The sequence below is a fragment of the Balaenoptera physalus genome, assembly GCF_965194825.1.
Source record: "Balaenoptera physalus genome assembly, chromosome: 12".
NCBI lineage: Eukaryota > Metazoa > Chordata > Mammalia > Artiodactyla > Balaenopteridae > Balaenoptera > Balaenoptera physalus.
Genome location: NC_138897.1, coordinates 68,061,387 through 68,087,408, shown reverse-complemented (window position 1 = coordinate 68,087,408; position 26,022 = coordinate 68,061,387). Strand labels below are relative to the sequence as shown.

The window sequence follows — 26,022 nt, the reverse complement described above, 5'->3', positions numbered from 1 at the left end:
ACCAGACAGGGACGGTGAAATGAGAAGACAGAATTGATGAGACCTTTTAGAGCAATATTTGGTTTCCAAATGGCTACAGAGAACGAGCAGGGGGAAGACGTCTCAAATACCTCAGGTTTTGTACTTGGGAAATGGAAGGAGCACTGATTAGAAAGCGGGGAGAGGAAAGCAGTTCGGTGGAAGGGACCAAATTTAGTTTTATTTATGTTGACTAAGAGATGCAGTGGAATTTCTAAGAAAGGGGTTGGCTTTACAGAAACTTTTTCTGTAAAGGGCCAGACGGTAAATATTTCAGCCTTCGTGGGCCTCTTAGGTCTATGTCACGTACGCTCCTGTGTGGAGGGGTTTATTTACAACCCTTTAAAGATACAAAAACCATTCCCACCTCATGGGCTGTGGTTTGCCAACTCCTGCCCTAAGCAAACTGTCCTATAACAGCTGAAAACACAAGCATAGAACGTGATGAGAAGTCAAGGCCAGAAATCCAATTCACTACTGAGTCAGTGTCCATTCATTTCTTACTGCCTGCCTCTTTCACTGTTGATAGTTAACTCTTACTAGTGATTATAAAAGTTTTTTTAAAAAACAAAAATACCACTGTTAAAAAAAAGTATGTTCCATCTGTGAAGCCCAGTGTTCCCAATTCCAGCCCCACCAGTGGTCCCCTTGAGGGACTCTGCAGCCCAGCGACAGGCCAGCACAGGCAGAAACAGCGCTGTGGACCGGGAGCCATGAGGCCTTCACCTCGCTTTCTGGTTGGATACTTTGAGGTAGGTCCCAGTGTCCACACTTTACAGACAGGAACAAAGCTCAGGGGTCACGTGGTCTGCCCGGTTCACTCCCACACGCCTTTAGCCCCACGATGGGCTGGCAAAGTGCTCTCTCCCTAGCCGCCAGAGTCACCAGAATGACCCTGCCTCTCCTTTGGATACTGAAGTTGTAACAGAACCTGTGAAAATCTGTTCTTAATATATGGGCATTCACTAAGGCCTAGCCATAAGTAGAGGTCTGCTAGGGAAGACTACTCTGGAAGAAAATGGAACTCGTAACAGACACCCAGCAGGTAACTCCTACATCGAAGCACCCCGTTCCTTAACATGAGGACAGAAATGCTGGCGCAAACAGTCACCCACTCTTACGAAGCCAAAAGACACTGGCTCAAATCAGAGACACTTGCAACAGTTGGTTCTAATGCCAAATGGGCAGAAGACTCTTAAAAGGATATTCAGCACCATCGCTTTTCCTACAAGAAGAGAAGCCTCTGATCCCAGAGCCCCTGGCACTGCTTCTACAGTAACGGCGAGGCGGGGCCACCCAACCAAGAGGCTGGCGCCTACACAGACCACAGGATGGCCTGGGGCCCAGCTTCCAGAAAATACTCTCGGTTTCTCCTGAACATCAGCCCAGTAACTTCTGGTTTATCTGCATACTTGACACAGTAACTAGTGCATTTCAACTTTTATTCCTACCAGGCTTCAGGGCCACAATAACAGGGATGTAACACAGGAAACTGAGGAAAGGCAGCAGAATTCTGCATTTATTTCTATGCTTTTGGCAAAAAAATAAACCTTACGCAAGTAATACATTATCAAAATAAACACCTCCTCCTGATACTCATTTCTCTAAAACACTAAACTGGTTGGTTTGGTTAAACATAAAAATGTATCCCATTTCATGTTCAGAAACTAAAATGAAATAAGGATGCTTTCTTTATGTTACTATATACGTATAATTAAAAACACATGTCCGTAAATAAATCTAAGGTCTGTGGTCAGTGGGAGATAATGATGTCTGACAAACAAATGAAGTGATGTTTGTAGAACATGAGACTTGAGTATGGGCAGGTCGGCGGAGGCTGGGCAGAGCCCACGCCCAGCCCGCGACGGAGCACAGGGCTCCTGGGCCACTGAGCGCCAGGCCTGGTCTGAGCAGCCACAGCCGGACCTGGCAGGAGCCCCGAGGCTGACGGCCTGGAATGTGTCATGTTAACAAGCTCCAAGACTAACCTCAGGCTCTCACGTTTAAAACCTGCTCCCGCCCTCTGACAGGTCATCCTTCCTGAGAATCCGAGGCAAATATCCACCGTCTCCAACCACAGCAAACCTGCGGATCAGCACCCACAAGAACTTTCCATTTGAATGTGGGAGGTTACGGAGTGTGAGAAAGCCATTCCTTTTTCACCCTGATACCTTGGTTTCTAGGGAAGGGATATCAGAAGTTTTTCTTAAACAAAAAATCTTTCCACCAAAAAAAGAAAGGTAAATGTGAACAACAGGCCCGAATGTAGCAAATTCAGCCCCTTTCCAGAGTCCTTCTCCTCAGTGTCCCCAGGCACGCATGCAGTAACCGCGAATGTTCCCTTGGACACACATGTAGAGCGTGTGTGTGCAGCCCTGGCTGTCAACTTGCTGCCCGGACTCTGTGTCTCCTGTCCTGGGTGCAGGGAACCACAAGGCCAGGTGCCAGTGGTGCTTCAAGCCCTGGCGCAGGCGGGGGCTGCCAGCCCCTCCAGCTCTGAGTTCAGGCAGCCGATAACCCACTCCAAGGCCTTGTGACCTGGCTGAGAGAATAGCAGTGAGGACCCTCCCGGGGAAGAAGGCCTCGGTCAGGTCCCACCGCGCTCATGTTCTCCAGCCTCCTGCCTAGGTCATCTCAGGAGAGGGGGCCGCCCCTGGATGCCGGGGGTACCTTCTGAAGGTCAGTGCAACAGCAGTGTTGACAGATACTCATTAAGAAACGCTAGCAGAGAGTATTTCTCAAATTAGAAATCAAGGTTAAGTTTCACACGGCCATCCGCACTCAGCTTCGTGTATTCTGTCAGACAACATTTGCTACTGTACTAATGGTGAATTCCAAATACAAATAAATATTGAATCCACTTCCAGACCAAACTGAAAGTTACAAAGCCAAACACTTTTGCACTAAACAAATTTTGAAGATAATCACTACTGCTTTCTTAATGACTAACACCCCCCAAGAAAAAAATGTATTGATAATGGAAAACATAGGAGAATAAAAACCCAGCACATGCATGTGCTTATTTTTACCCAACTTCAGTCTACTAGAAAATTGAAGAGTCCAAATAACTGACATTTACAACTGTCCTTGCCCTAAAAATGCAGTCTTCCTCCAAAACTACACAGGGGACTTCTGAACACCATAGCCATTGTAGAAGGCTCACAAGAATCCACCCTTTCTGGCACTTTTATCCCTGCTTCAAAAATGTGGTTTGCACAGACTCACAGATACAGAAAACAAACGAGAGGGGTTACCAGTGGGGAGAGGGAAGGGGGAGGGGCATGATAGGGGTGGGGGATTAAGAGGAACAATCTACTACGTATAAAATAGAGAAGCAATAAGGATATATTGTACAGCATAGGGAATATAGTCAACATTTTATAATAACTATAAATGGAATATAACCAATAAAAATTGTGAATCACTATGTAGTACACCTGAAACTTATATAAAATACTGTAAATCAACTATACTGCAATAAAAATGTATGTGTATATATATATTTTTAAAAACCATGGTTTCCAAAATGACAAATATTCATGTCTCCCTCTAGAACAGAACTCCCTACATGACAAGTTTAGACCATTACCTCTATAAGATTATACAGAGTTACCTAGAGGTCATGGAACAAGAGGTTCACTGCAGAAAAGGGTCACCCAGTGTAGAGGGCAATGCTTCGTGCTGAGTGTGTCAGAGTAAAGCCCCCAACACAGATGGACACAGAGGAAAGCTCCCTTCACACTCATCTCTATAGACAGGAGGGAAGCAAGGACAGGATGCCATAATGAACAAGAAAGATTTAGAAATCTAGAATACAGCTTGCCAAGATAAAAACTAGTGAAAAAGTTGGAAGGTTTGTCAATTTTATTAATCTTTTCAACAAAACAACACTGGTTTCAATAATTCTGTTATTTTCCTATTCTCTATTTCCTACTCAGCTTACAAGTATTTTGTTAAGGATTTTTGCATCAATATTCATAAAGGATATCAGTCTGTAGTTTTATTTTCTGGGGGTGTCTTTGCCTAATTTTAGTATCAGGCTAATACCAGTCTCTCAGAATGTTAGGATGTATTCCCTCCTCTGTTTTTTTGCAAGAGTTTGCGAAGGATTGGTGTTAATTCTTCTTTAATGTTTGGATTTTTCTTTGTTGGGAGGTTTTTAATTACTGATTCAATCTCTACATGTTACAGGCCTGTTGAGATTTTGTTTCTTCCTGAATCAGTTTTGGTAAGTTGTGTGTTTCCAGAAATTTGTCCATCTCACTTAGGTTATCTAATTTGTTCTGGTATAATCGTTCATAGTACAGGCATAACTTAGAGATATGGCAGGTTCAATTCCAGACCATGAACATAAAGTGAATATCACAATAAAGCGAGTCACAAGAAATATTTGGTTTCCCAGTGCATATAAAAGTTATGTTTATGCTATACTGTAGTATATTAAGTATGCAATACCATTATGTCTAAAAATATATATACATAACTTTAATTTAAAAATACTTTATTGCTAAAAAATGCTAATTATCTGAGCCTTCAGCATGTTGTAGTAGGGACATCAAAGATCACTGATAACAGATCCCCGTAACAAATATAATAATAATGAAAAAGTTTGAAATATTCCAAGAATTACCAAACCATGACACAGAGACATGATGTGAGCAAATGCTATTGGAAAAATGGTGCCAACAGACTTGCTTGAGGCAGAGGTGCCATAAACCTTCAATTTGTAAAAAAAAAAAAACGCAGTATCTGCAAAGTGCAGTAAAGTGAAATGCAATAAAATGAGGTATGCCTGTATTTTCTTATATCCTTTTACTACTGTAAGGTCTGTAGTAATGTCCCCGCTTTCAATTCTGATTTTTTTATTTTGAATCCTCTTTTGTTCTTGGTCAGTCTAACTAAAGTTTTGTCAATTTTGTTAATCTTTTCAAAACAACTTTTGGTTTCAATAATTCTATAATTTTCCTAGTTTCTATTTTATCTCCTCTCTAATCTTTATCATTTCTTTCCTTCTGCAAGCCATGGATTTAGCTGCTTCTTCATTTTCTAGGTCCTTAAAGTCAGGTTAATGATTTGACAGCTTTCCTCTTTTTTTAACATATGTGTTTGTAACTATGAATTTCCATCTAAGCACTGCTCTCACTGCATAAGTTTTAATATGTTGTTTTCATTTTCATTCATCCCATTTTATGATTTCACTTATAATTTCTTCTTTGACTCACTGGTTGTTAGATGTACATTTTTTAAATTCCACATTTGTGAATTTTCCAGTTTTCCTTATGCTACTGATTTCTAACTTCATTTCATTGTGATCACAAAAGATACTATGATTTCAGTCTTCTTAAATTTACTGACATTTGGTTTTTGGCCTAACATATGGTCTATCCTGGAGAATATTCCATGTGCTCTTGAGAAAAATGTGTATTCTGCTGTTATTGGGTGAAGTGTTCTATATGTGTGTTAGGTCAAGTTGGTTTACAGCGTACTTCAAATCCTCCATTTATTTACTGATCTTCTGTCTATCCAATAATGGACATTCTATCCATTATTGAAAGTGGACTATTGAAGTCTCTATCATTATAGAATTGTCTATTTCTCTATTCTGCTAATGTTTGCTGCATATATTTGGGGGTTCTGTAGTGTGGTATGTATGTATCTTTCTTTGCCTTTTGTAACAATTTTTGCCTTAAAGTCTGTTTTTTCTGATATTAGTGTGGCTACCCAGCTCAGCTCTCTTTTAGTTACCATTTTCATGGAATATCTTTTTCCGTCCTTTCACATTCAACCTATTTACCTCTTTGGCTTTAAAGTGAGTCTTTTATAGGCAGCATATATAGTAGGATCATGTTTTTTCATCCATCCTGCCAATCTCTGTCTTTTAATTGGTAAACTTAATCCATTTACCTTTAAAGTAAATGTTAAAGATGTACTAACTTCTTACATTTTGCTATTTGTTTTCTATAAATTTCACAACTTTTGTTCCTGAATTCTTTCTTCACTGCCTCCTATTATGTTTGATTTTCTTCTAGTATAACATTTTAATTCCCCCTTTGTTTTATTTTTTATATAGTTTTTAGTTATTTTCTTACTGGGTATCCTGGTAATTATAATTATCATCTTAAATTCATAAAAATCTAGTTTGAATTGATACCAGTTTTAGCTTCAATAGTGTATTAGTCAGGGTTCTCCAGAGAAACAGAACCAATAAAATGTGTGTGTGTGTATGTGTGTGTATATATACACACATACACACACACACACACATACACACAGGGATTTATTTTAAGGAATTGGCTGCTCTACTTTTGGAGGCTGCGAAGTCCAAAATCTGCAGGGTGGGTTAATCAAGATTCATTCAGCGCCCCACTTGTTGGTTTAGGTATTTGACTAGAATCCAGAGTTCTACAAAAGTTGATTCTGTCGTATTTTTTCTTGCCAGTTTGCTGATTGTTTCAATGGGAGGACTGTTTATAGATTTGTTTCAGAGGTGGGAGCACCCACCTCTACCATTTTCCATGAAGTCACTATTTACGTATTTTTTTAACCTTTAATTTTGAAATTAACATAGACTCACTGGAAGCTGCAAAGCTGCCTGCGTTACATCCCTCAGTAACGTTTTACATAATTGTAGCGCAGCATCAAAAACAGGAATTTAACACACACAGTGCAGCACAGAGAGATTTAAAAAGATCACTTCAAACAAGGCTTAGCTGTATGAAATTTCACATCAGGGACAAAGAGATCCTGAAAGTTTTCAGAGAGGAAAAAAAAGCCACACACAGAGGCTCAGGAATTGGAATGGAAAACGATGGAGCAGAGCCTTCAAAATTCTGAAAGTATTTTTATCTACAGCTGTATGTCCAACCAAGCTTTGAGTGAAGAGTGGGAACAGAAGGGACATTTTCAGATGTGCCAAATCTTGGAAGCTACTATGGGGTGTCCTTCCCCATCCTGTGGTAAGAAACAGAGAGAGGGAGGCAGGGAGGCCAGGAGACAAGGGCTCCAGGAGGGGAGACGAGTCGAGGAAATGGCCAGGAGGGATGACAGCCACACAGCTGCTGGTCAGAGAGAGCAAGACTGGCCTCCAGGAAGTACAGCGCCAGAGAAATGAGAAAGGGGTGTGCTACCTACAGGGTCTGACCTTGGAAAAGGATGTCACAAGGTGCCGCAGAGAGCAGGTGAAGAGGTGAAGAGTGTGGGGGACTCAGCCAGCGACTTCTAAAAATAAGATTAAACAGATGAAGAGGATAAGACAGTTACTACCTTCAAGGAGAAAAAAGCTACATAAGAAAGAAAATGTAGGAACTTCCCTGGTGGTCCAGTGGGTAAGAGTCTGTGCTCCCGATGCAGGGGGCCCAGGTTCAATCCCTGGTCAGGGAACTAGATCCCCCATGCCGCAACTAAGAAGTCCGCATGCCACAACTAAAGATCCTGTGTGCCGCAGCGAAGATCCCACGTGCCACAAATAAGACCCGGTGCAGCCAAAAGAAAGAAAGAAAGAAAGAAAGAAAATGTAATTACAGTACACTTTTTCACTTGGTAGTAAACAATAGTTATGTATGTTTTAATTATGGAACCAATGTGCTTTTAACAATAAGTGACAATATAGCTACACTGGAGAAATGGGAGAGGGGAAGAAGATTTAAGAGAGAAAATAACCATCTACCACGGCAGGAAGTCAGCAGATAACGTCTAAAATTGTTGAATCAAGAAATAGCAGAATATGCTTATTTATTTAGAAATCTAACAGTAAATGCCAAAACTACCAAAAGAGTCAACAGCCCCCTCAGAACGGTAGAAGAGTGCTTTGCAGAAGAGGTAAGAGGGATTGTTTTTGTTATAAAACTTTTAACTCTATTTCACCTTACGCTATGTGCATAAAATATTCTCATAAAAATAAAAATGAATTTCATTTCATTTCGGATTGGAAGTACTATTATCAAAGAAAAAGCAGTATCTAAAAAAACCACAGTAGAGTATAGTTCTACCCATCCTTTACGTTGGAGAGCTTCTCTAAAGTTTTTATAATCTGAAACACACTAAAAGAGATACTACATTTTACTTTTGAAAATGAGAAAATTAGAACTCCCAGTGGGAGGTACCTTGACGCTAACAGGACAGCTCAGAGCTTGAAATCACAGCTCTTTTGCTGCGACCTCCTGATAGTGGCTGCGGGTGCCTGCGTGGTGAGGAGCAGCACAGGCTGCGGGCTGGCCGGGGGCCCCGGACGGCGGGACAGTCTAGTTGCAGCCCAAGGGCAGAGCATGCGGCTATCCCGACCAATCCTAACTGTCCCTGTGTCGCCATCGGGGTGGACACCCCGACTCTAGCGTGTGCAGATCCGTGATGGGGGTAAGACAGGGACACACGTCAACTGCCTCTGAGGTGACAACTGGTGGCCAGATGTGTGTGAAGAGACCGGCAGTGAGACTGTGGATCAAGGGCGAGTGAGGGAAACGGGGTGTCCTCTGAAAAGAGACAAGCTCTTTAGTGAGACGCCGAGAGTCGGCAGAAGAGCTGGAGCTGAGGGAGGACAGATAAGGCCCCACAGCCGTCTGAGCAAACCTGGCTCTGGTGGCAGAGCAGGTGCGTGGCTCAGCATGGAGTGGGCAGAGCGGCGGCCCGGCCTCCTCCCAGCAGGTCTGCTCCCCGGGCCTCGCTCCACGGGCGCCACCACCAGCCGGGCCTCCTGCCCTGTGTGGTCATGACTGACAAGCCTGGTGGAGGCTGTGGCCCAGCAGCTCCCGCCTCTCCCAACCCAGCCAGAACCGCACTCCAGACTCGCTTCTTCCTTCTTCTCTTCCTTTTCCTGCTTTTTGATGGTATTTTTTTTGGTGAGGCATCTGATTAAAGACTGAGGCAGTTTAGCTCTAGTTTATGAGGAAACAGAATGTGACAGAGTCCACAACTCAAAGTGACAGCATCACATACACACCACACACACTCCACACACACCATCAAACACACACATGCACACGCACAAGCAGGACGCCCACAAGGTGGGCAGGCTCTCTGCATGAGGTCACCCTAGTGGTTCATCCAAGGAAGAAGGTCATGATTCTGGGTTCAAGGTGAAGGTCCTGGCAAACCTAAGCGTCAGTGGCTTAAACAAAATCAGCAGGAAGTTCTTAAAGGAGCCTGAGCCATGGGGCTCACGTCTGTTGACAGAGGCGCTGAGTGTGCACACATGCTACAGACAGACTGACCGTCCGACCGATGGTGGGAAGCAGGGCCCAGAGCAGCACAGCTCGGAAAGCCAAGAGCGAGAGGAGGTTCAAGGCAGGAGTGTAAGGATTCCATGAACAGAGGGAAGCAGGAAACTCTGACGTTACGAAGTACAGAGACGACTGCTGACCACACGAGTGTCAAATCCGCTCTGACACCCCAGCCACTTGGCCTAGGAAACCAAGGAGTGTTTGTGAAGCTCAAGGAGATGCTGCAACGGCTTCGGCCACTAAAAGCGACTGGCCAGTGAGGGTGCACAGCTGGCAGCGCGAGGGGAGGAGGGCTGCCTTCTCACCACAGCACTGACGCCCAGGCCTGGGGCACCTTCACAGGAACGTGGGCAGGTATTCCAGTCTTGCCCCCAGTGAAAACTGCCCCCATAAGATCAGCCCTTCACACTGTCTGGACCTGCTCGTGAAAGCCTTCCTGCTGAGGACACACCAGTCCTGGGACACATGACCACGTGCTGAGAACAGCTTGAAGGAGAAGCTGAACTGCCCTCAGAGACGAGATAACAAATCTGAACATAAATCCTGCCACGAAACGAGTTGGTGCATTCGGAGGAGGATGAACCCAGTTAGGTTTTTCACTACAGGGCTGGAGACCCCCATGCAGCTGTGTCTTGCAGACCCCCTCCCAGCACGCAGGCCATGCACACGGTGAGCGGGCACCAGATCCTCCCCAGGTTCAAGAATCCTGTAGTTACCGCCGCTCAGCACAGGGGCGCTGCAGGCCTCGTTAGCTCAGGGCGCGTTCAGCATTTTCAATTATCCACTCAATAGCAGCCCACCCCTGGAGCAACACAGAAAGATTTCAACGTGGTGTCAGAAGTCCTGCCTGTCTCACCGCAGACAGCAGGCTATGCAGGTCACATAAATGCACAGGGACAGCCCCGCGGCTCTGCAGCAAACGCAGCCAAGACGTTCTGCAGGCAGCTTCTCAGCCCCAGAAATAAGGTGGCACCTGTTCTGCCTGAAATTCCCACACCAGCTTGAGCTATGCTGAGTCTGCACCCCTCATCAGTGCCGTCACCTACTGAGGGCAGTGATGGGAGCGTGGCCCCTCAGCCTCCTCCGTGAGTCACCCCTACTTCTGGCTCCTGAACCGCGTGCGGGGCCACCCGCCTCTCCACCTCCATCTCCCCCTCTGGTTCCCCCTCTGGCTTCTCCTCCATCTTCAGGCCGCTGGATGCCCCGGCATCCCCCGAACTTGGCTGGGATGCTGTCAGATGGCAACCACAGCTGGGGCGGCCATGATTCTCCATAGGCCTCCAAAACAGCAACCCCCAAATAAAGTGAAATAAAAGACCTTGATCTGGCCTCACTGAGTTTCCCCTGACTTTTCTCATAAAGGGCTGAGGTGACTCTGGCCTCACCCAGTGCTGCCTTCCTCCCAGAATATTCTTCAGCAAACACTCAGGCCTGCCCTAAGCCAGACCCCGGACACACAAAGTGAGTCGGTCAGGTTCTGTCCCCAGGGCTCACAGAGTGGACATGATGCATGCTGCTCTGGGCAGGGGGCCTCCCCGACTTTCTTGAACTGAGCTGAGCTACTGCCGACCTTCCTCAAATCTGGATTTTTCTAAAAATAGGGCAGACTGGCTCTGTATTAGTGACTAGACCAATGAGCCTAAACACAAGCATAAATGGCTCTTGGCCAAGCCGTGACCTGAGCGTGGTAGGAAGGGAAGGACGGCTTAGGTGCCGTCCCACTGGTCCCAGAATGAAGAATCTCTTCCGACCAAAAAGAACAAGAGAGAGAAGGGGAGAGGGGAGAGTCGGGGTGGCGGCAGAAGGAGGGCGGCAAGGGGAGCTGGGCAAACAGCCAGGCCCTGCTCTGGCACCCAGCACTGCCTGGGATGTGCCTCCCAAACACCCAAGCTCTTCATGCCAACCCCACTGGAGAGGAGGCCAGGGCTGACAGCCTCCTGGTCCATCCCTCCGCCACTCCCTCCACAAGGCTCGCTCCCAAATCCCACCAGAGCGAGAGGCAAAGGGAAACTCTGCACACGGAGAGGCTCAGCCAGAGCCACTCAATGCCAATTAAATATGAAACTGCTGAAAATTCCGAGTGTCCTGCCTGCCCACGCCAACACCTGTCTTGGATGTGTGGGGTATGTCTTGTTAACTGAGCCCAGACGGTTCGGCTCTTGGAAGGGGTGGCTGCCTTGCTGGCCTGTGCTCCCCCAGGCCTGGAGCCCTCCCCACTTGCCCACGGTCAGTAGGACCCCCGCTCATCTGGCCCCCGAACATCTAGAGATGGTACCTTCTTTGCGTTGGACGATATCATGTTGGCCATCAAACTTTCCAGATAGCTGCCGAGGCTGATCCCCTTCACGGTGATGACGGCTTCTTGGGTGAGCACGGTCCTGCAGGAGAGCGAGAAGTGAAGGAGCTGAGTAGCTGGGGAGTGGGGGGCGCCCCCGCCCCGCCCCAGCCTTGGAGTTCAATGTCTGCTTACCTTCCTGGGTCCTCCGGGTGGGGTGTGTACACCAGCCTCTCATTCACCGACACCCAGTTTGTGAGTGTGATCTTAAAACAGGAAACAATGGCTGTAGGTTCTATTTCTCTTGGATTTCTTCCCAGACCATCTGCCCCCCCCCCACCTCCCATCCCCGAATCTGCACTTACTGGAGCCAGAATAGAAGAAACGCCACCAAGGCCCAGGAGGCATGGCCAAAGTACGGCTCAGGGACACCACGTCCTGGCCACTCCTGGTGACGGTCACCGCCCTCCCTTCACACCCCACCCAAACCTGAGCCGGGCTCATTAGCTGTCATCATTGTATGTGCAATATTTTTATGCCAGGCTCTGTATTTAATAAACATTTTCTTTCATTAATCCCCAGGACAATACTGTGAGGTTTGTTCTTTTTTAGAAAAGGAAAGTGAGGCTCAGAACAGGTTGATCACTGACACCCGCAGCCATACAGCGATTCCATGATAACCAGCATGCAGGCATGAGGCTGTCCCGCCCAAAGCCCTTCCTTTCCACTAGACCTCCTACAACAGCAAGAACCATCCCTCTTTACTGACAACTAAGCTTTCTTGAAGGAGGAAGAGGAATTTTCCAAGTGAAGGAGAAGAGAGAACAATATATAAACTGTCAGTAATGGCTGATGTGGACACACCCACCTGGCTCCCTGTGACTTTGCAGAAGGGCTGCCTGGGCCAAGGAAAGGGGGCCCCTGACAGAGGTCCAGGCGGTAAACCAACGAGCCTCCGCACACAGTGACACGACCCACAGGGTAAGGGGCCTGACGTAAACCATGCTCCCGGGCCACCCATTTTCCCCAACACGCTCTTTGAATGTGCATTAGGCCAATATCAATGGTTCTTCATTGTGAGATGTGAGAGAGGAGGCCAGGAAGAAAGTGGCTGTTTCAGTGGCTGCGAAGAGCCGAGTGTGCTGTTGGCGGGCAGGATGGCGGCTGGGGGGGCGGGGAGGCACTGGGGAGGCACACGGGGGACCCAGGGCTGCCAGTCTGTCCCCTGGCCTGCCCACTGGTTACAAAGGTGTGTTCACATCATTATGTGCGTTCTTCTATACATTTTTATACTGGAATAAAAGACAAGTAAGATACTGCTAAATAAACTCAGCCTTTCTATTAAAAATAAAAGATCACTTAGACCAAAGGTGGGCTGGAAATAAAATTAAATGAAGACATTACGCACCATCGTGGCCATTGCTTACATTGGTGGAACAGAGCTCCATTTTCTTTCCCACTGGATCCACAATAGAATGTTCTCTGATGTATGTCAAAGTCCTACTGGTTCCCAAAATCTGAAAAACAAAGCAAAACCAGCATAGTGACATGTTAGAAACTCCACCTTATATCCTGGAACACCGACCGCCATTTCCTATCTGCTACCCGTCTCTTCAACCAGGGACGCAGGTGCGGCTGCAGCAGCACCTCCAGCTCCTCCAGGTGCTCTGTCCAGCAGGTGGGACGGACACATGAAACAGGGACATAGGGACCGGTGCTTAGACAGAGGAGAAAGCAGGGCAGGAACTGGGGCGCTGAGGCCAAGGTTGAGGTCAAGGTCCGGCTGGTGAGTCAGCTGTGGACCGACCCTGACCCCCACCCCCCGGGCCCCCGCTGTGCGGAGCCAACTCTGGGGTTCAGGCCACACCAGGCAGGACGATGAGGCTGGGGTGGGGGGACTGGGTGTGGGGAAGGGTGGGGGACCGGGGGTCATGGGATTTTGGGGGTCCTGTGGGCGGTGTCCCCACTGCAGGTGGGTCAGGGGATGTGTTGAACACTCAGGTGGACGATTAACTCAATTCGCAGAGAAACAAACCATCTCTGGGGCTTCCCAGAAATCCCAAATGGGAAGGTTGTCATTCCCTGCATATGGTGCCAGCTGGGCCGGCGGGTGTAGACAGCTGTGTGAGTGTAGCTGGGGGTCATGCGGGTGCAGCCGGGCTCCACTGGGGGCTCACCGCTCTCACGAGGCCGGGCAGCCCCCACTCGGTGCTGAGGAGGCGGTGGCTGTGAAGCCGGCCCCGGCTGTCCACACTGCGCTCCAACACGTCGACGCCCACGACACTGGGGTTCATGGGATTCGGGTACTTCCTCATGGCAGCTTTGATGACTGCGTCCCACGGGTGGCTGGAGGAAAATGCAATCACCAGCATGAGCGGGCAGTGGGTCCAAAGTCAGGTCAACCCTGTTCTTCAAGCTTTGTTCCAACAAATACGCCTGAGGAGTTGGGCTCTGGACCCAGATCCTGGATCCCTGATCCCCCGGGCAACCAGGGGGCGGGCGGGGGGCGCAGACCAGGCTCAGGCTTGGCCGTCCCAGCTTGGCTGAGGGCCCCCTACTTCCCCAGCCCTGCAGAGCCTAAAGAGGCAGAACCCTTTGGTCTGGGGCTTCTGGGCAAGAGACAATGTCCCTATCCCCTGCCTGTCACCACCTTCCGTGCTGCTCTGTGGGCTGCAAGGCCAGGGGGACAGGGCTCATTTCTGCCTCCACCTGGTCGCAGTAACTGTGGGGGCCCTTTTGCTGACCGCCCGCCTCACCCCTGCAGCCCACCACAGGCCAGAGCAGCACACCTGCCCAACACGGATCGCCCACAGCTGCTGCACAGCTATGAGGTCCTGAAGCAACTACTTTGTTCCAACTTCTAAACAGTATGTGACTTGAAATGGCTACATATGTTTTCTGATTATTAAAAAATGTATTCGAAATTTTGAAAAATAACACAGGATGAGGAAAATAAAAATCCACAATTTCACTATCTGGAGACAAGTCTGTGCAGGCATCCTGTAGACCCCACCCCTCCCCTCTGGCCCTGAGCCCTGGAGTGAGGGGTGGACACCAGTGTCCCTGTTTATTTCCTGACGTCAGAGACCACACAGCTGCCCCTGCTCCCCGGAGCTCTGGGCCTGTTGAGGCCAGCAGCCGTAAGGGCGTCCAAGGGCTCAGAGTCTGGGGTACTTAGGGTGGACCTTCCCCAGGCGCTGCTGTCCTGGTTTTTCCTTCAGGATGCGCGCCCAGGTGCATCCCCACAGAGGTGAGTGCGTCTCGACAACACCGTTGTTTCCCCATATGTACCCACACAGGTTTGAGCGGCATGTACAGACACAGCCCAGACCCAAGACCTGGAGACACGCATGCATGCACAGACATGCACACACTCAGGAATTAAACTGGGATCATGCTCCTTACATGCACTGATCACCGCTTTTTATATGTAACAGATGAACATTTTCCTGCATCATGAGGCTATTATCAGAAATATGACTCTAAGTAACTGCACAACAGGCCACCCTGTGGACAGTGGTGTAACCAGACCCCTCTGGCGCATTACTATTATTTTTTTAATCTAGCTTTTCTTTTATTTATATTACTTTCATCATCATTTAAACTTGGAAACCTTACATTTCTTTTTTTGCTTTTTGTTTTGAATTTTATTTATTTTTTTATACAGCAGGTTCTTATTAGGTATCCATTTTATACATATTAGTGTATACATGTTAATCCCAATCTCCCAATTCATCACACCACCACCACCACCCGCCACTTTCCCCCCTTGGTGTCCATACATTTGTTCTCTACATCCGTGTCTCTGTTTCTGCCCTGCAAACTGGTTCATCTGTACCATTTTTCTAGGTTCCACATATATGCGTTAATATACGAGATTTGTTTTTCTCTTTCTGACTTACTTCACTCTGCATGACAGTCTGTAGATCCATCCACGTCTCTACAAATGAACCAATTTCGTTCCTTTTTATGGCTGAGTAATATTCCACTGTATATATGTACCACATCTTCTTTATCCATTCGTCTCTTGCTGGGCATTTAGGTTGCTTCCATGACCTGGCTATTGTAAATAGCGCTGCAATGAACATTGGGGTGCATTTGTCTTTTTGAAATATGGTTTTCTCTGGGTATATACCCAGTAGTGGGATTGCTGGGTCATATGGTAATTCTATTTTTAGTTTTTTAAGGAACCTCCATACTGTTCTACATAGTGGTTGTATCAATTTACATTCCCACCAACAGTGCAAGAGGGTTCCCTTTTCTCCACACCCTCTCCAGCATTTACTGTTTGTAGATTTTCTGATCATGGCCATTCTGACTGGTGTGAGGTGATACCTCATTGTAGCTTGATTTGCATTTCTCTAATAATTAGTGATGTTGAGCAGCTTTTCATGTGCTTCTTGGCCATCTGTATGTCTTTGGAGAAAGGTCTGTTTAGGTCTTCTGCCCATTTTCTGATTGGGTTGTTTGTTTTTTTAATATTGAGCTGCATGAGCTGTTTATATATTTTGGAGATTAATCCTTTGTCCGTTGATTCGTTTGCAAATATTTTCTCCCATTCTGAAGGTTGTCTTTTTGTCTTGTTTGTAGTTTCCTTTGCTTTGCAAAAGCTTTTAAGTTTCATTAGGTCCCACTTGTTTATTTTTGTTTTTATTTCCATTACTCTAGGAGGTGGATCAAAAAAGATCTTGTTGTGATTTATGTCAAAGAGTGTTCTTCCTATGTTTTCCTCTAAGAGTTTTATAGTGTCCGGTCTTACATTTAGGTCTCTAATCCATTTTGAGTTTATTTTTGTGTATGGTGTTAGGGAGTGTTCTAATTTCATTCTTTTACATGTAGCTGTACAGTTTTCCCAGCACCACTTATTGAAGAGACTGTCTTTTCTCCATTGTATATCCTTGCCTCCTTTGTCATAGATTACTTGACCATAGGTGCATGGATATTATCTCTGGGCTTCCTATCCTGTTTCATTGATCTATATTTCTGGTTTTGTGCCAGTACCATATTGTATTGATTACTGTAGCTTTGTAGTATAGTCTGAAGTCAGGGAGTCTGATTCCTCCAGCTCTGTCTTTTTCCCTCAAGACTGCTATGGCAGGCTTCCCTGGTGGCGCAGTGGTTGAGAATCTGCCTGCCAATGCAGGGGGCACGGGTTCGAGCCCTGGTCTGGGAAGATCCCACATGCCGCGGAGCAACTAGGCCCGTGAGCCACAATTACTGAGCCTGCACGTTTGGAGCCTGTGCTCTGCAACAGGAGAGGCCGCGATGGTGAGAGGCCCACGCACCGCGATGAAGAGTGGCCCCCACTTGCCGCAATTAGAGAAAGCCCTCGCACAGAAATGAAGACCCAACACAGCCATAAATAAATAAATAAAATTAAAAATTAAAAAAAAAAAACATTACATACTAAGATCCAGCAATCACACTCCTTGCTATCTGCCCAAATGACTTCAACTCTTATAGTTCTTATGTTCTCACACACACACACACACACACACACACACACACACACACAAAGACTGCTATGGCTATTCAGGGTCTTTTGTGTCTCCATACAAATTTTAAGTTTTTTTGTTCTAGTTCTGTAAAAAACGCCATTGATAATTTAATAGGGATTGCACTGAATCTGTATATTGCTTTGGGTAGTATAGTCATTTTCACAATATTGATTCTTCCAACCTAAGAACATGGTATATCTCTCCATCTGTTTGTATCATCTTTAATTTTTCTCATCAGTGTCTTATAGTTTTTTTGCATACAGGTCTTTGTCTCCCTAGGTAGGTTTATTCCTAGGCATTTTATTCTTTGTGTTGCAATGGTAAATGGGAATGTTTCCTTAATTTCTCTTTCAGATTTTTCATCATTAGTGTATAGGAATGCAAGAGATTTCTGTGCATTAATTTTGTATCCAGCTACATTACCAAATTCATTGATTAGCTCTAGTACTTTTCTGGGTGCACCTTTGGGATTCTCTACGTATAGTATCACGTCATCTGCAAACAGTCAGTTTTACATCTTCTTTTCTGATTTGGATTCTTTTTTTTTCTTTTTCTTCTCTGATTGCTGTGGCTAAAACTTCCAAAACTATGTTGAATAACAGCGACGAAGGTGGACATCCTTGTCTTGTTCCTGATCTTAGTGGAAATGCTTTCAGTATTTCACCACTGAGAATGATGTTTGCTGTGGGTTTGTCGTATATGGCCTTTATTATGTTGAGGTAGGTTCCCACTCTGCCTACTTTCTGGAGAGTTTTTATCATAATTGGGTGTTGAATTTTGTCAAAAGCTTTTTCTGCATCTATTGAGATAATCATATGGTTTTCATTCTTCAATTTGTTAATATGGTGTATCACATTGATTGATTTTCATATATTGAAGAATCCTTGTATCCCTGGGATAAATCCCACTTGATCATGGTGTATGATCCTTTTAATGTGTTGTTGGATTCAGTTTGCTAGTATTTTGTTGAACATTTTTGTGTCTATGTTCATCAGTGATATTGGTCTGTAATTTTCTTTTTTTGTGATATCTTTGTCTGGTTTTGGTATCAGGGTGATGGTGGCCTCATAGAATGAGTTTGAGAGTGTTCCTTCCTCTGCAATTTTTTGGAACAGTTTGAGCAGGATGGGTGTTAGCTCTTCTCTAAATGTTTGACAGAATTCACCTGTGAAGCCATCTGGTCCTGGACTTTTGTTTATTGGAAGATTTTTAATCACAGTTTCAATTTCATTACTTGTGATTGGTCTGTTCATATTTTCTATTTCTTCCTGGTTCAGTCTTGGAAGGTTATACCTTTCTAAGAATTTGTCCATTTCTTCCAGGTTGTCCATTTTATTGGCATAGAGCTGCTGTAGCAGTCTCTTAGGATGCTTTGTATTTCTGCAGTGTCTGTTGTAACTTCTCCTTTTTCATTTCTAATTTTATTGATTTGAGTCCTCTTCCTCTTTTTCTTGATGAGTCTGGCTAATGGTCTATCAATTTTGTTTATCTTCTCAAAGAACCAGCTTTTAGTTTTATTGATCTTTGCTATGTTTTCTTTGTTTCTATTTCATTTATTTCTGCTCTGAGCTTTATGATTTCTTTCCTTCTGCTAACTTTGGGTTTTGTCTGTTCTTCTTTCTCTAGTTCCTTTAGGTGTAAGGTTAGATTTATTTGAGATTTTTCTTGTTTCTTGAGGTAGGCTTGTATAGCTATAAACTTCCCTCTTAGAACTGCTTTTGCTGCATCCCATAGGTTTTGGATCATCGTGTTTTCACTGTCATTTGTCTCTAGGTATTTTTTGATTTCCTCTTTGATTTCTTCAATGATCTCTTGGTTATTTAGTAATGTATTGTTTAGCCTCCATGTGTTTGTGTTTTTTACGTTTCTTTCCCTGTAATTCATTTCTAATCTCATAGCATTGTCGTCAGAAAAGATGCTTGATACGATTTCAATTTTCTTAAATTTACCGAGGCTTGATTTGTGACCCAAGATGTGATCTATCCTGGATAATGTTCCATGTGCACTTGAGAAGAAAGTGTAATCTGCTGTTTTTGGATGGAATGTCCTATAAATATCAATTAAATCTATCTGGTCTAGTGTGTCATTTAAAGCTTGTGTTTCTTTATTTTCTGTTTGGATGATCCGTCCATCGGTGTAAGTGAGGTGTTAAAGTCCCCCACTATTATGGTGTTACTGTCGATTTCCTCTTTTATAGCTGTTAGCAGTTTCCTTATGTATTCAGGTGCTCCTATGTTGGGTGCATATACATTTATAATTGTTGTATTTTCTTCTTGGATTGATCCCTTAATCATTATGTAGTGTCCTTCCTTGTCTCTTGTAACATTATTTTAAAGTCTATTTTATCTGATATGAGTATTGCTACTCCAGCTTTCTTTTTATTTCCATTTGCCTGGAATATCTTTTCCATCCCCTCACTTTCAGTCTGTTTGTGTCCCTAGGTCTGAAGTGGGTCTCTTGTAGACAGCATATATATGGGTCTTGCTTTTGTATCCATTCAGCAAGCCTGTGTCTTTTGGTTAGAGCATTTAATCCATTCATGTTTAAGGTAATTATCGATATGTATGTTACTACTACCATTTTCTTAATTGTTATGGGTTTGTTTTTGTAGGTCTTTTTCTTCTCTTGTGTTTTCCACTTAGAGAAGTTCCTTTAGCATTTGTGGTAGAGCTGGTTTGGTGGTGCTGAATTCTCTTAGCTTTTGCTTGTCTGTAAAGCTTTTGATTTCTCCATCGAATCTGAATGAGATCCTTGCTGGGTAGAGTAATCTTGGTTGTAGTTTCTTCCCTTTCATCACTTTAAATATATCATGCCACTCCCCTCTGGCTTGTAGAGTTTCTGCTGAGAAATCAGCTGTTAACCTTATGGGAGTTCCCTTGTATGTTATTTGTCATTTTTCCCTTGTTGCTTTCAATAATTTTTCTTTGTCTTTAATTCTTGTCAATTTGATTACTATGTGTCTTGGCGTGTTCCTCTTGGGTTTATCCTGCCTGGGACTTTCTGCGCTTCCTGGACTTGGGTGGCTATTTCGTTTCCCATGTTAGGGAAGTTTTCGACTCTAATCTCTTCAAATATTTTCTTGAGTCCTTTCTCTCTCTCTTCTCCTTCTGGGACCCCTATAATGCGAACGTTGTTGCATTTAATGTTGTCCCAGAGGTCTCTTAGTCTGTCTTCATTTCTTTTCATTCTTTTTTCTTTATTCTGTCCCGTGGCAGTGAATTCCACCATTCTGTCTTCCAGGTCTCTTATCCGGTCTTCTGCCTCAGTTATTCTGCTATTGATTTCTTCTAGTGTATTTTTCATTTCAGTTATTGTATTGTTCATCTCTGTTTGTTCTTTAATTCTTCTAGATGTTTGTTCTTTAATTCTTCTTCGTCTTTGTTAAACATTTCTTGCATCTTCTCCATCTTTGCCTCCATTCTTTTTCTGAGGTCCTGAATCATCTTCACTATTATTATTCTGAATTCTTTTTCTGGAAGGTTGCCTATCTCCACTTCATTTAGTTGTTTTTCTGGGGTTTTATTTTGTTCCTTCATCTGGTACATAGCCCTCTGCCTTTTCATCTTGTCTATCTTTCTGTGAATGTGGTTTTTGTTCCACAGGCTGCAGGACTGTAGTTCTTGCTTCTGCTGTCTGCCCTCTGGTGGATAAGGCTATCTAAGAGGTCTGTGCCAGTTTCCTGATGGGAGGGACTGGTGGTGGGTAGAGCTGGGTGTTGCTCTGGTGGGCAGAGCTCAGTTTAACTTTAACCCACTTGTCTGCTGATGGGTGGGGCTGGGTTCCCTCCCTGTTGGTTGTTTGGCCTGAGGCGACCCAACTCGGGAGCCTACCCTGCTCTTTGGTGGGGCTAATGGTAGACTCCAGGAGGGCTCACACCAAGGAGTACTTCCCAGAACTTCTGCTGCCAGTGTCCTTGTCCCTGCAGTGAGACACAGCTACCCCCACCTCTGCAGGAGACCCTCCAACACTAGCAGGTAGGTCTGGTTCAGACTCCTATGGGGTCACTGCTCCTTCCCCTGGCTCCCGATGCACACACTACTTTGTGTGTGCCCTCCAAGAGTGGAGTCTCTGTTTCCCCCAGTCCTGTCGAAGTCCTGCAATCAAATCCCACTAGCCTTCAAAGTCTGATTCTCTAGGAATTCCTCCTCCCGTTGCCGGATCCCCATGTCGGGAAACCTGACATGGGGCTCAGAACCTTCACTCCAGTGGGTGGAATTCTGTGGTATAAGTGTTCTCCAGTTTGTGAGTCACCCACCCAGCAGTTATGGGATTTGGTGTTATTGTGATTGAGCCCCTCCTACTGTCTCATTGTGGCTTCTCCTTTGTCTTTGGATATGGGGTATCTTTTTTGGTGAGTTCCAGTGTCTTCCTGTCTATGACTGTTCAGCAGTTAGTTGTGATTCCGGTGCTGTCACAAGAGGGAGTGAGCACACATCCTTCTACTCCACCATCTTGAACCAGTCTCCTCTGGTGGATTATTTTGATCGTGTCCAACCTTCACTGTACAATGAAGGCAGCAGGGCAAACTGGTTCACACCAGCCTTTCAACATACGTCTTTTTCCTTAGGGTAAATTTCTAGAATGAAATTACTAAATTAAACATCAAAGATTATGAACATATTGAAGGTTTCTGTTTCATCTTTGATGTCCTTTTTAAATATAACTTACTGACCATGAATTTACTTTATCCTCATAAAACACTCATCCCAGGTCAAAAAGCTAGCAATGAGACACAGACTAGAGCCGGGCCTCCCAGCCCTTACTCCACGATCTTTCTGTCACACCCATGGCCTCTGCACTGTCAGGTCCAGAAGCCCCGCTCTTTAACAAAGAAATGCTTTTTCAAGCTGTGGAATCGTGTCACTGTGCTAACATGTCCACCAGCTCCAACATAAAGGAATAAAGGAGCAGAGATGAGGCTGGTCCTGATCACTCTGCAGGGGACAGGGAGCCTTTCTTCTCAGGAAAAGAACTGTCAGGGGCACAGTCGACAATTCTGGGGAAGGAGGGAGAATCCACATACTCATGAGAGCAGAGGTGGGGGATGGAGGCTGCCCAGTGAAATAAGCTGTGAGCTTTGTAAGTCAAGTTCCCCAGAGTAGTTCCCATAAAAATCATTACTTGAGGCAGAATAGGGTTTGCCTTCTAAAATTACTTGAAATTATCTAAAAGTTGATAAATATTTGTATTAAGCACATATCACACAATGCTTCTTTTATATAGAAACTTTGCATCTTTCTAATTCATGATTTCAACTAAATACAATATGCTTAAAACACATAAAAAATAATTTCCAGACATCAACAGAATGATGCAGGAAAAAGATAAACATAATAATATTTTTTAGGGACTTTCCTGGTGGCACAGTGGTTAGGAATCCGCCTGCCAATGCAGGGAACACGGGTTCGATCCCTGGTCTGGGAAGATCCTGCATACCGCGGAGCAACTAAGCCTGTGTGCCACAACTACTGAGCCTGTGTGCCACAGCTACTGAAGCCCACGCGCCTAGAGGCCGTGCTCCGCAACAAGAAAAGCCACCACAATGAGAAGCCCGCGCACAGCAATGAAGAGTAGCCTCCACTCGCCACAACTAGAGAAAGCCCACGCGCAGCAATGAAGACCCAACGCAGCCAAAACTAAATGAATAAATAAATTTATTTATTTTTAAAAATAATATTTTTTAAATTACAAGGTTTAAGTACACAAGTCAGTATCACACACTTCTTGGTTAAAGAAAATAGCCCAATACTCATTTGACTGGCAAAAGCTGAGAAGTCTGGCAATGTCAAGTGTCGGGAGGACGTGGGAGCAGGAAGCCAGGCCTGCAGGTGGACATGTGAACGGGCCCCACTCCTGGGATAGGCAGAAGGGAGACTTGCTGAAGTTCATCCTCGGGATAAAGGTCCCCAGCCTTGGCTGAGGCTCACGGTGAGCATGGTGGCCTGTGAGCCGCACCAGGGAGGCCTCCGTGCCTGTCCTGCAGGAACAGGCCAGCAGCAGCACTGGGGGCTGGGGGCACACGGCTGGGCTGGCAGCCAGGGAGGGGGCAATTGCTGGTCCCACTTGGGGGCATTGGAGAGGAAGAACAAGGCAACTCTACGCTCAGCGAGGGTGTCGGAAATAGGAAGTGGGCCGAGGACACAGGGTGCCTGGGACCTGCCTACAACAACCCAGGGGAAGGAGCAGGGGATGGGGGCACGTGAGACCAGACATCTGTGAGAGGCACTGTTAGCCTGCAGGAGGGCACTGCACTCATTATTCCAGTCTCCACTCTTGCATAACGTGCATAATAAGGAGTCCAAAAAAAAAAAAATTGAAGGAGGGACTTCACCGGTGGCACAGTGGTTAGGATCCTGCTCTCCCAATGCAGGGGGCCCAGGTTCGATCCCTGGTCAGGGAACTGGATCCCACATGCTGCAGCTGGGAGTGCACATGCCACAACTAAGCGGCTCGCGGGCCACAGGTGAGGAGCCCATGAGCCGCAACTAAGAAAGCCTGCGTGGGGACTTCCCTGGTGGTGCAGTGGTTAAGAATCTGCCTGCCAATGCAGGGGACACAGGTTCGAGCCCTGGTCCAGGAAGATCCCACATACTGTGGAGCAGCTAAGCCTGTGCACCACAACTACTGAGCCTGCGCTCTAGAGCCTGCGAGCCACAACTACTGAGCCTGCGTGCCACAACTACTGAAGCCCCCGCACCTAGAGCCTGTGCTCTGCAACAAGAGAAGCCACCGCAATGAGAAGCCCACACACCGCAACAAAGAGTAGCCCCCACTCGCCGCAACTAGAGAAAGCCCGCCTGCAGCAATGAAGACCCAACACAGCCAAAAATAAATAAATAAATAAATTTATTTATTTTAAAAAAAAAAGAAAGCCCGCCTGCCGCAACTAAGACCCAGCGCAATGAAATAAAAAAATAAAATAAAATGAAATGGAATGGAAATGAAATGAAATAAAGTAAATATATATTTTTTAAAAAAAGATAAAGGAAAAGTGCTCAGACCCCAAGAGACCCCGGGCCAGCCCAGTGGTTATTGGAGCAAGGCCCGTAAAGCTGGGCTCTCTGGCCCCCCCGGCAGCCTGGGCACTGCTGGGAGGGCCTGCCCTTCTGGCTGCACGACATCAGCTGAAGCGGCAGGAGCCTGAGTCAGGCCACAGACTGCCAGCCTCTCACCAGGAGTGACAGCCGGGCCAAGGCTGCATGGTGGTCACTGCTGAGCTGTGTACTCAGGGCCCATCCCTGATGAGAGAGTAAAAGGACTCATTTTACTACACCTGGATCCCTGGTTCTGAGCGAGGGCACAGAAAGGACGCGGGAGGCCTCGCTGGTCGGGAAGCACTGGCAGCCACAGGGGTGGCAGCCCAGCTACTGTGCTTCCCCAGCCACCACTTCTCCTTGAAACAACTGACCACAAACTGTGGTCACTCAGACGTGGGTGTCGGACAGGCATTTTCTCAAAGATTAATGAAGTGAGCCTGTCACTTGGAGGAAAACACCTGATGGCATTTGCTGCCAAAGATAAAACTTGAGCTTCTAAGTGAAAACTGGAATTTTAGAAAACTTGCATCACTACCATGGGCCTGCTGCTTGCCCCACACTGTACCCGGTGACCCACACAGCGAAGTGACCAGTGCAAGACATCACAGATCACATGGGAGAAGGACTCATTCAAAGTACGAGACGGGCCAGTTACTCTGGTCTTCGTGGTGTCAGATTTTACACTGCAATTAATTTGAGAAACTACTGCTTGTTTCGTTGCAGTAGCAAAGAACAACCACGACTACTTTTAAAGACTTTTGAAATATCTTTGCCAACTAGGTTTTACTCACATACAGTGTGAGGCTGGATTTTAATCATTTACTTCAACCAAAACAACAGACTGCAAACACTGAATGCAGAAGCCGACAGGACCATCAAGTTAGCGTCCATGCAGGGACCTCCCTGGTAGTCCAGTGGTAAAGAATCCGCCTTCCAATGCAGGGGACACGGGTTGGATCCCTGGTTGGAGAACTAAGATCCCACGTGCCACGGGGCAACTAAGCCTGCGCACCACAACTACTGAGCCTGTGTGCCTCAACTAGAGAGCCCACGTGCCGCACCTACAGAGCCCACACGCTCTGGAGCCCATGTGCCACTAGAGAGAAGCTTGGGTGCTGCAATGAAAGATCCCACATGCTGCAACGAAGATTCCGCGTGCCGCAACTAAGACCCGACGCAGCCAAAAAATTAATTAATTAATTAAATTATTTTTTAATAAAATTAAAAATTAAAATAAAATCTGTTGACAATAAAAAAAGTGTCTATGCAGCCCGACATTATAGAAATTGGGAAAAAATAAACAAACCAGTGCCACTCTTACTACTTTGAGGGGTTTTGGAAACTACAAGTTTTTTAAATTTAAGAAATGTTATTTATGTTAATGTAATGGGTTTATTACTGTTAATTTTAATAAATTAATAAATATCTTAAAATTTATTCGTTTTTATTTCTAATATGGTAAATATTAGTAGATTTAACCCACATAAACAAACACTGTTTGGGTCCCCAATATTTTCTAAGAGTGTAAAGAGGTCCTACTGCTGATGAGTTTGAGGATTTCTGGCCTAAGTAGGCCCTTGATTAAGTGACCCAGAAATATACACAGGAGTGGTCACCACAACATGATTTGTAATAAGGGGGAAACAATGTCCCTTCAATAAGAGAAAGAAAAAATGGTGACATATTCTTTATGGAATAAATGGAATATTAGAATATTATACAGCTGAGATACAAATGTGTGTGTGTACATGCATACACCCAGATCTCAAACAGATACACACACACACACACAGATCTCAGGAACACACTGTTGAGAAGAAAGGGAAACTGAAAAGATCTGTACAAGATGGTGCCAGTGATTTCTATTTTAAAAAAACAAACAATACTACATTTTGTTTATGGAACATATACCTTGAGGAGGCTACCCACCAGGTTCACAATCATGACCGCCTGTGAGAGAGAGGAGGGAACAGCACTAG

General features: G+C 45.5%; 1 protein-coding gene across 38 annotated transcripts in view; it reads right to left on the bottom strand.

The window, feature by feature from the left end:
• PRELID3A (PRELI domain containing 3A) overlaps positions 1 to 26,022 on the bottom strand; it is a 108,861-nt gene that overhangs the window by 52,689 nt on the left and 30,150 nt on the right. For 32 of the 38 annotated variants that reach the window (XR_014251783.1, XR_014251784.1, XR_014251785.1 and 29 more), the window contains exons 2-5: positions 13,686 to 13,854; positions 12,936 to 13,025; positions 11,704 to 11,774; positions 11,509 to 11,611 (exon numbers count right to left, since the gene is read on the bottom strand). Coding sequence is in view for 33 of the 38 variants with exons in the window: in XM_082417073.1 (XP_082273199.1) it covers positions 11,509 to 11,611; positions 11,704 to 11,774; positions 12,936 to 13,025; positions 13,686 to 13,854 (433 nt within the window). In the remaining 5 variants the exon portion in view is untranslated. Of the gene's footprint in view, positions 1 to 2; positions 7,450 to 9,949; positions 10,036 to 11,508; positions 11,612 to 11,703; positions 11,775 to 12,916; positions 13,026 to 13,685; positions 13,855 to 26,022 lie in introns of those variants that run through there. The other 6 variants (XM_082417080.1, XM_082417081.1, XM_082417079.1 and 3 more) reach the window with 5 other exon arrangements.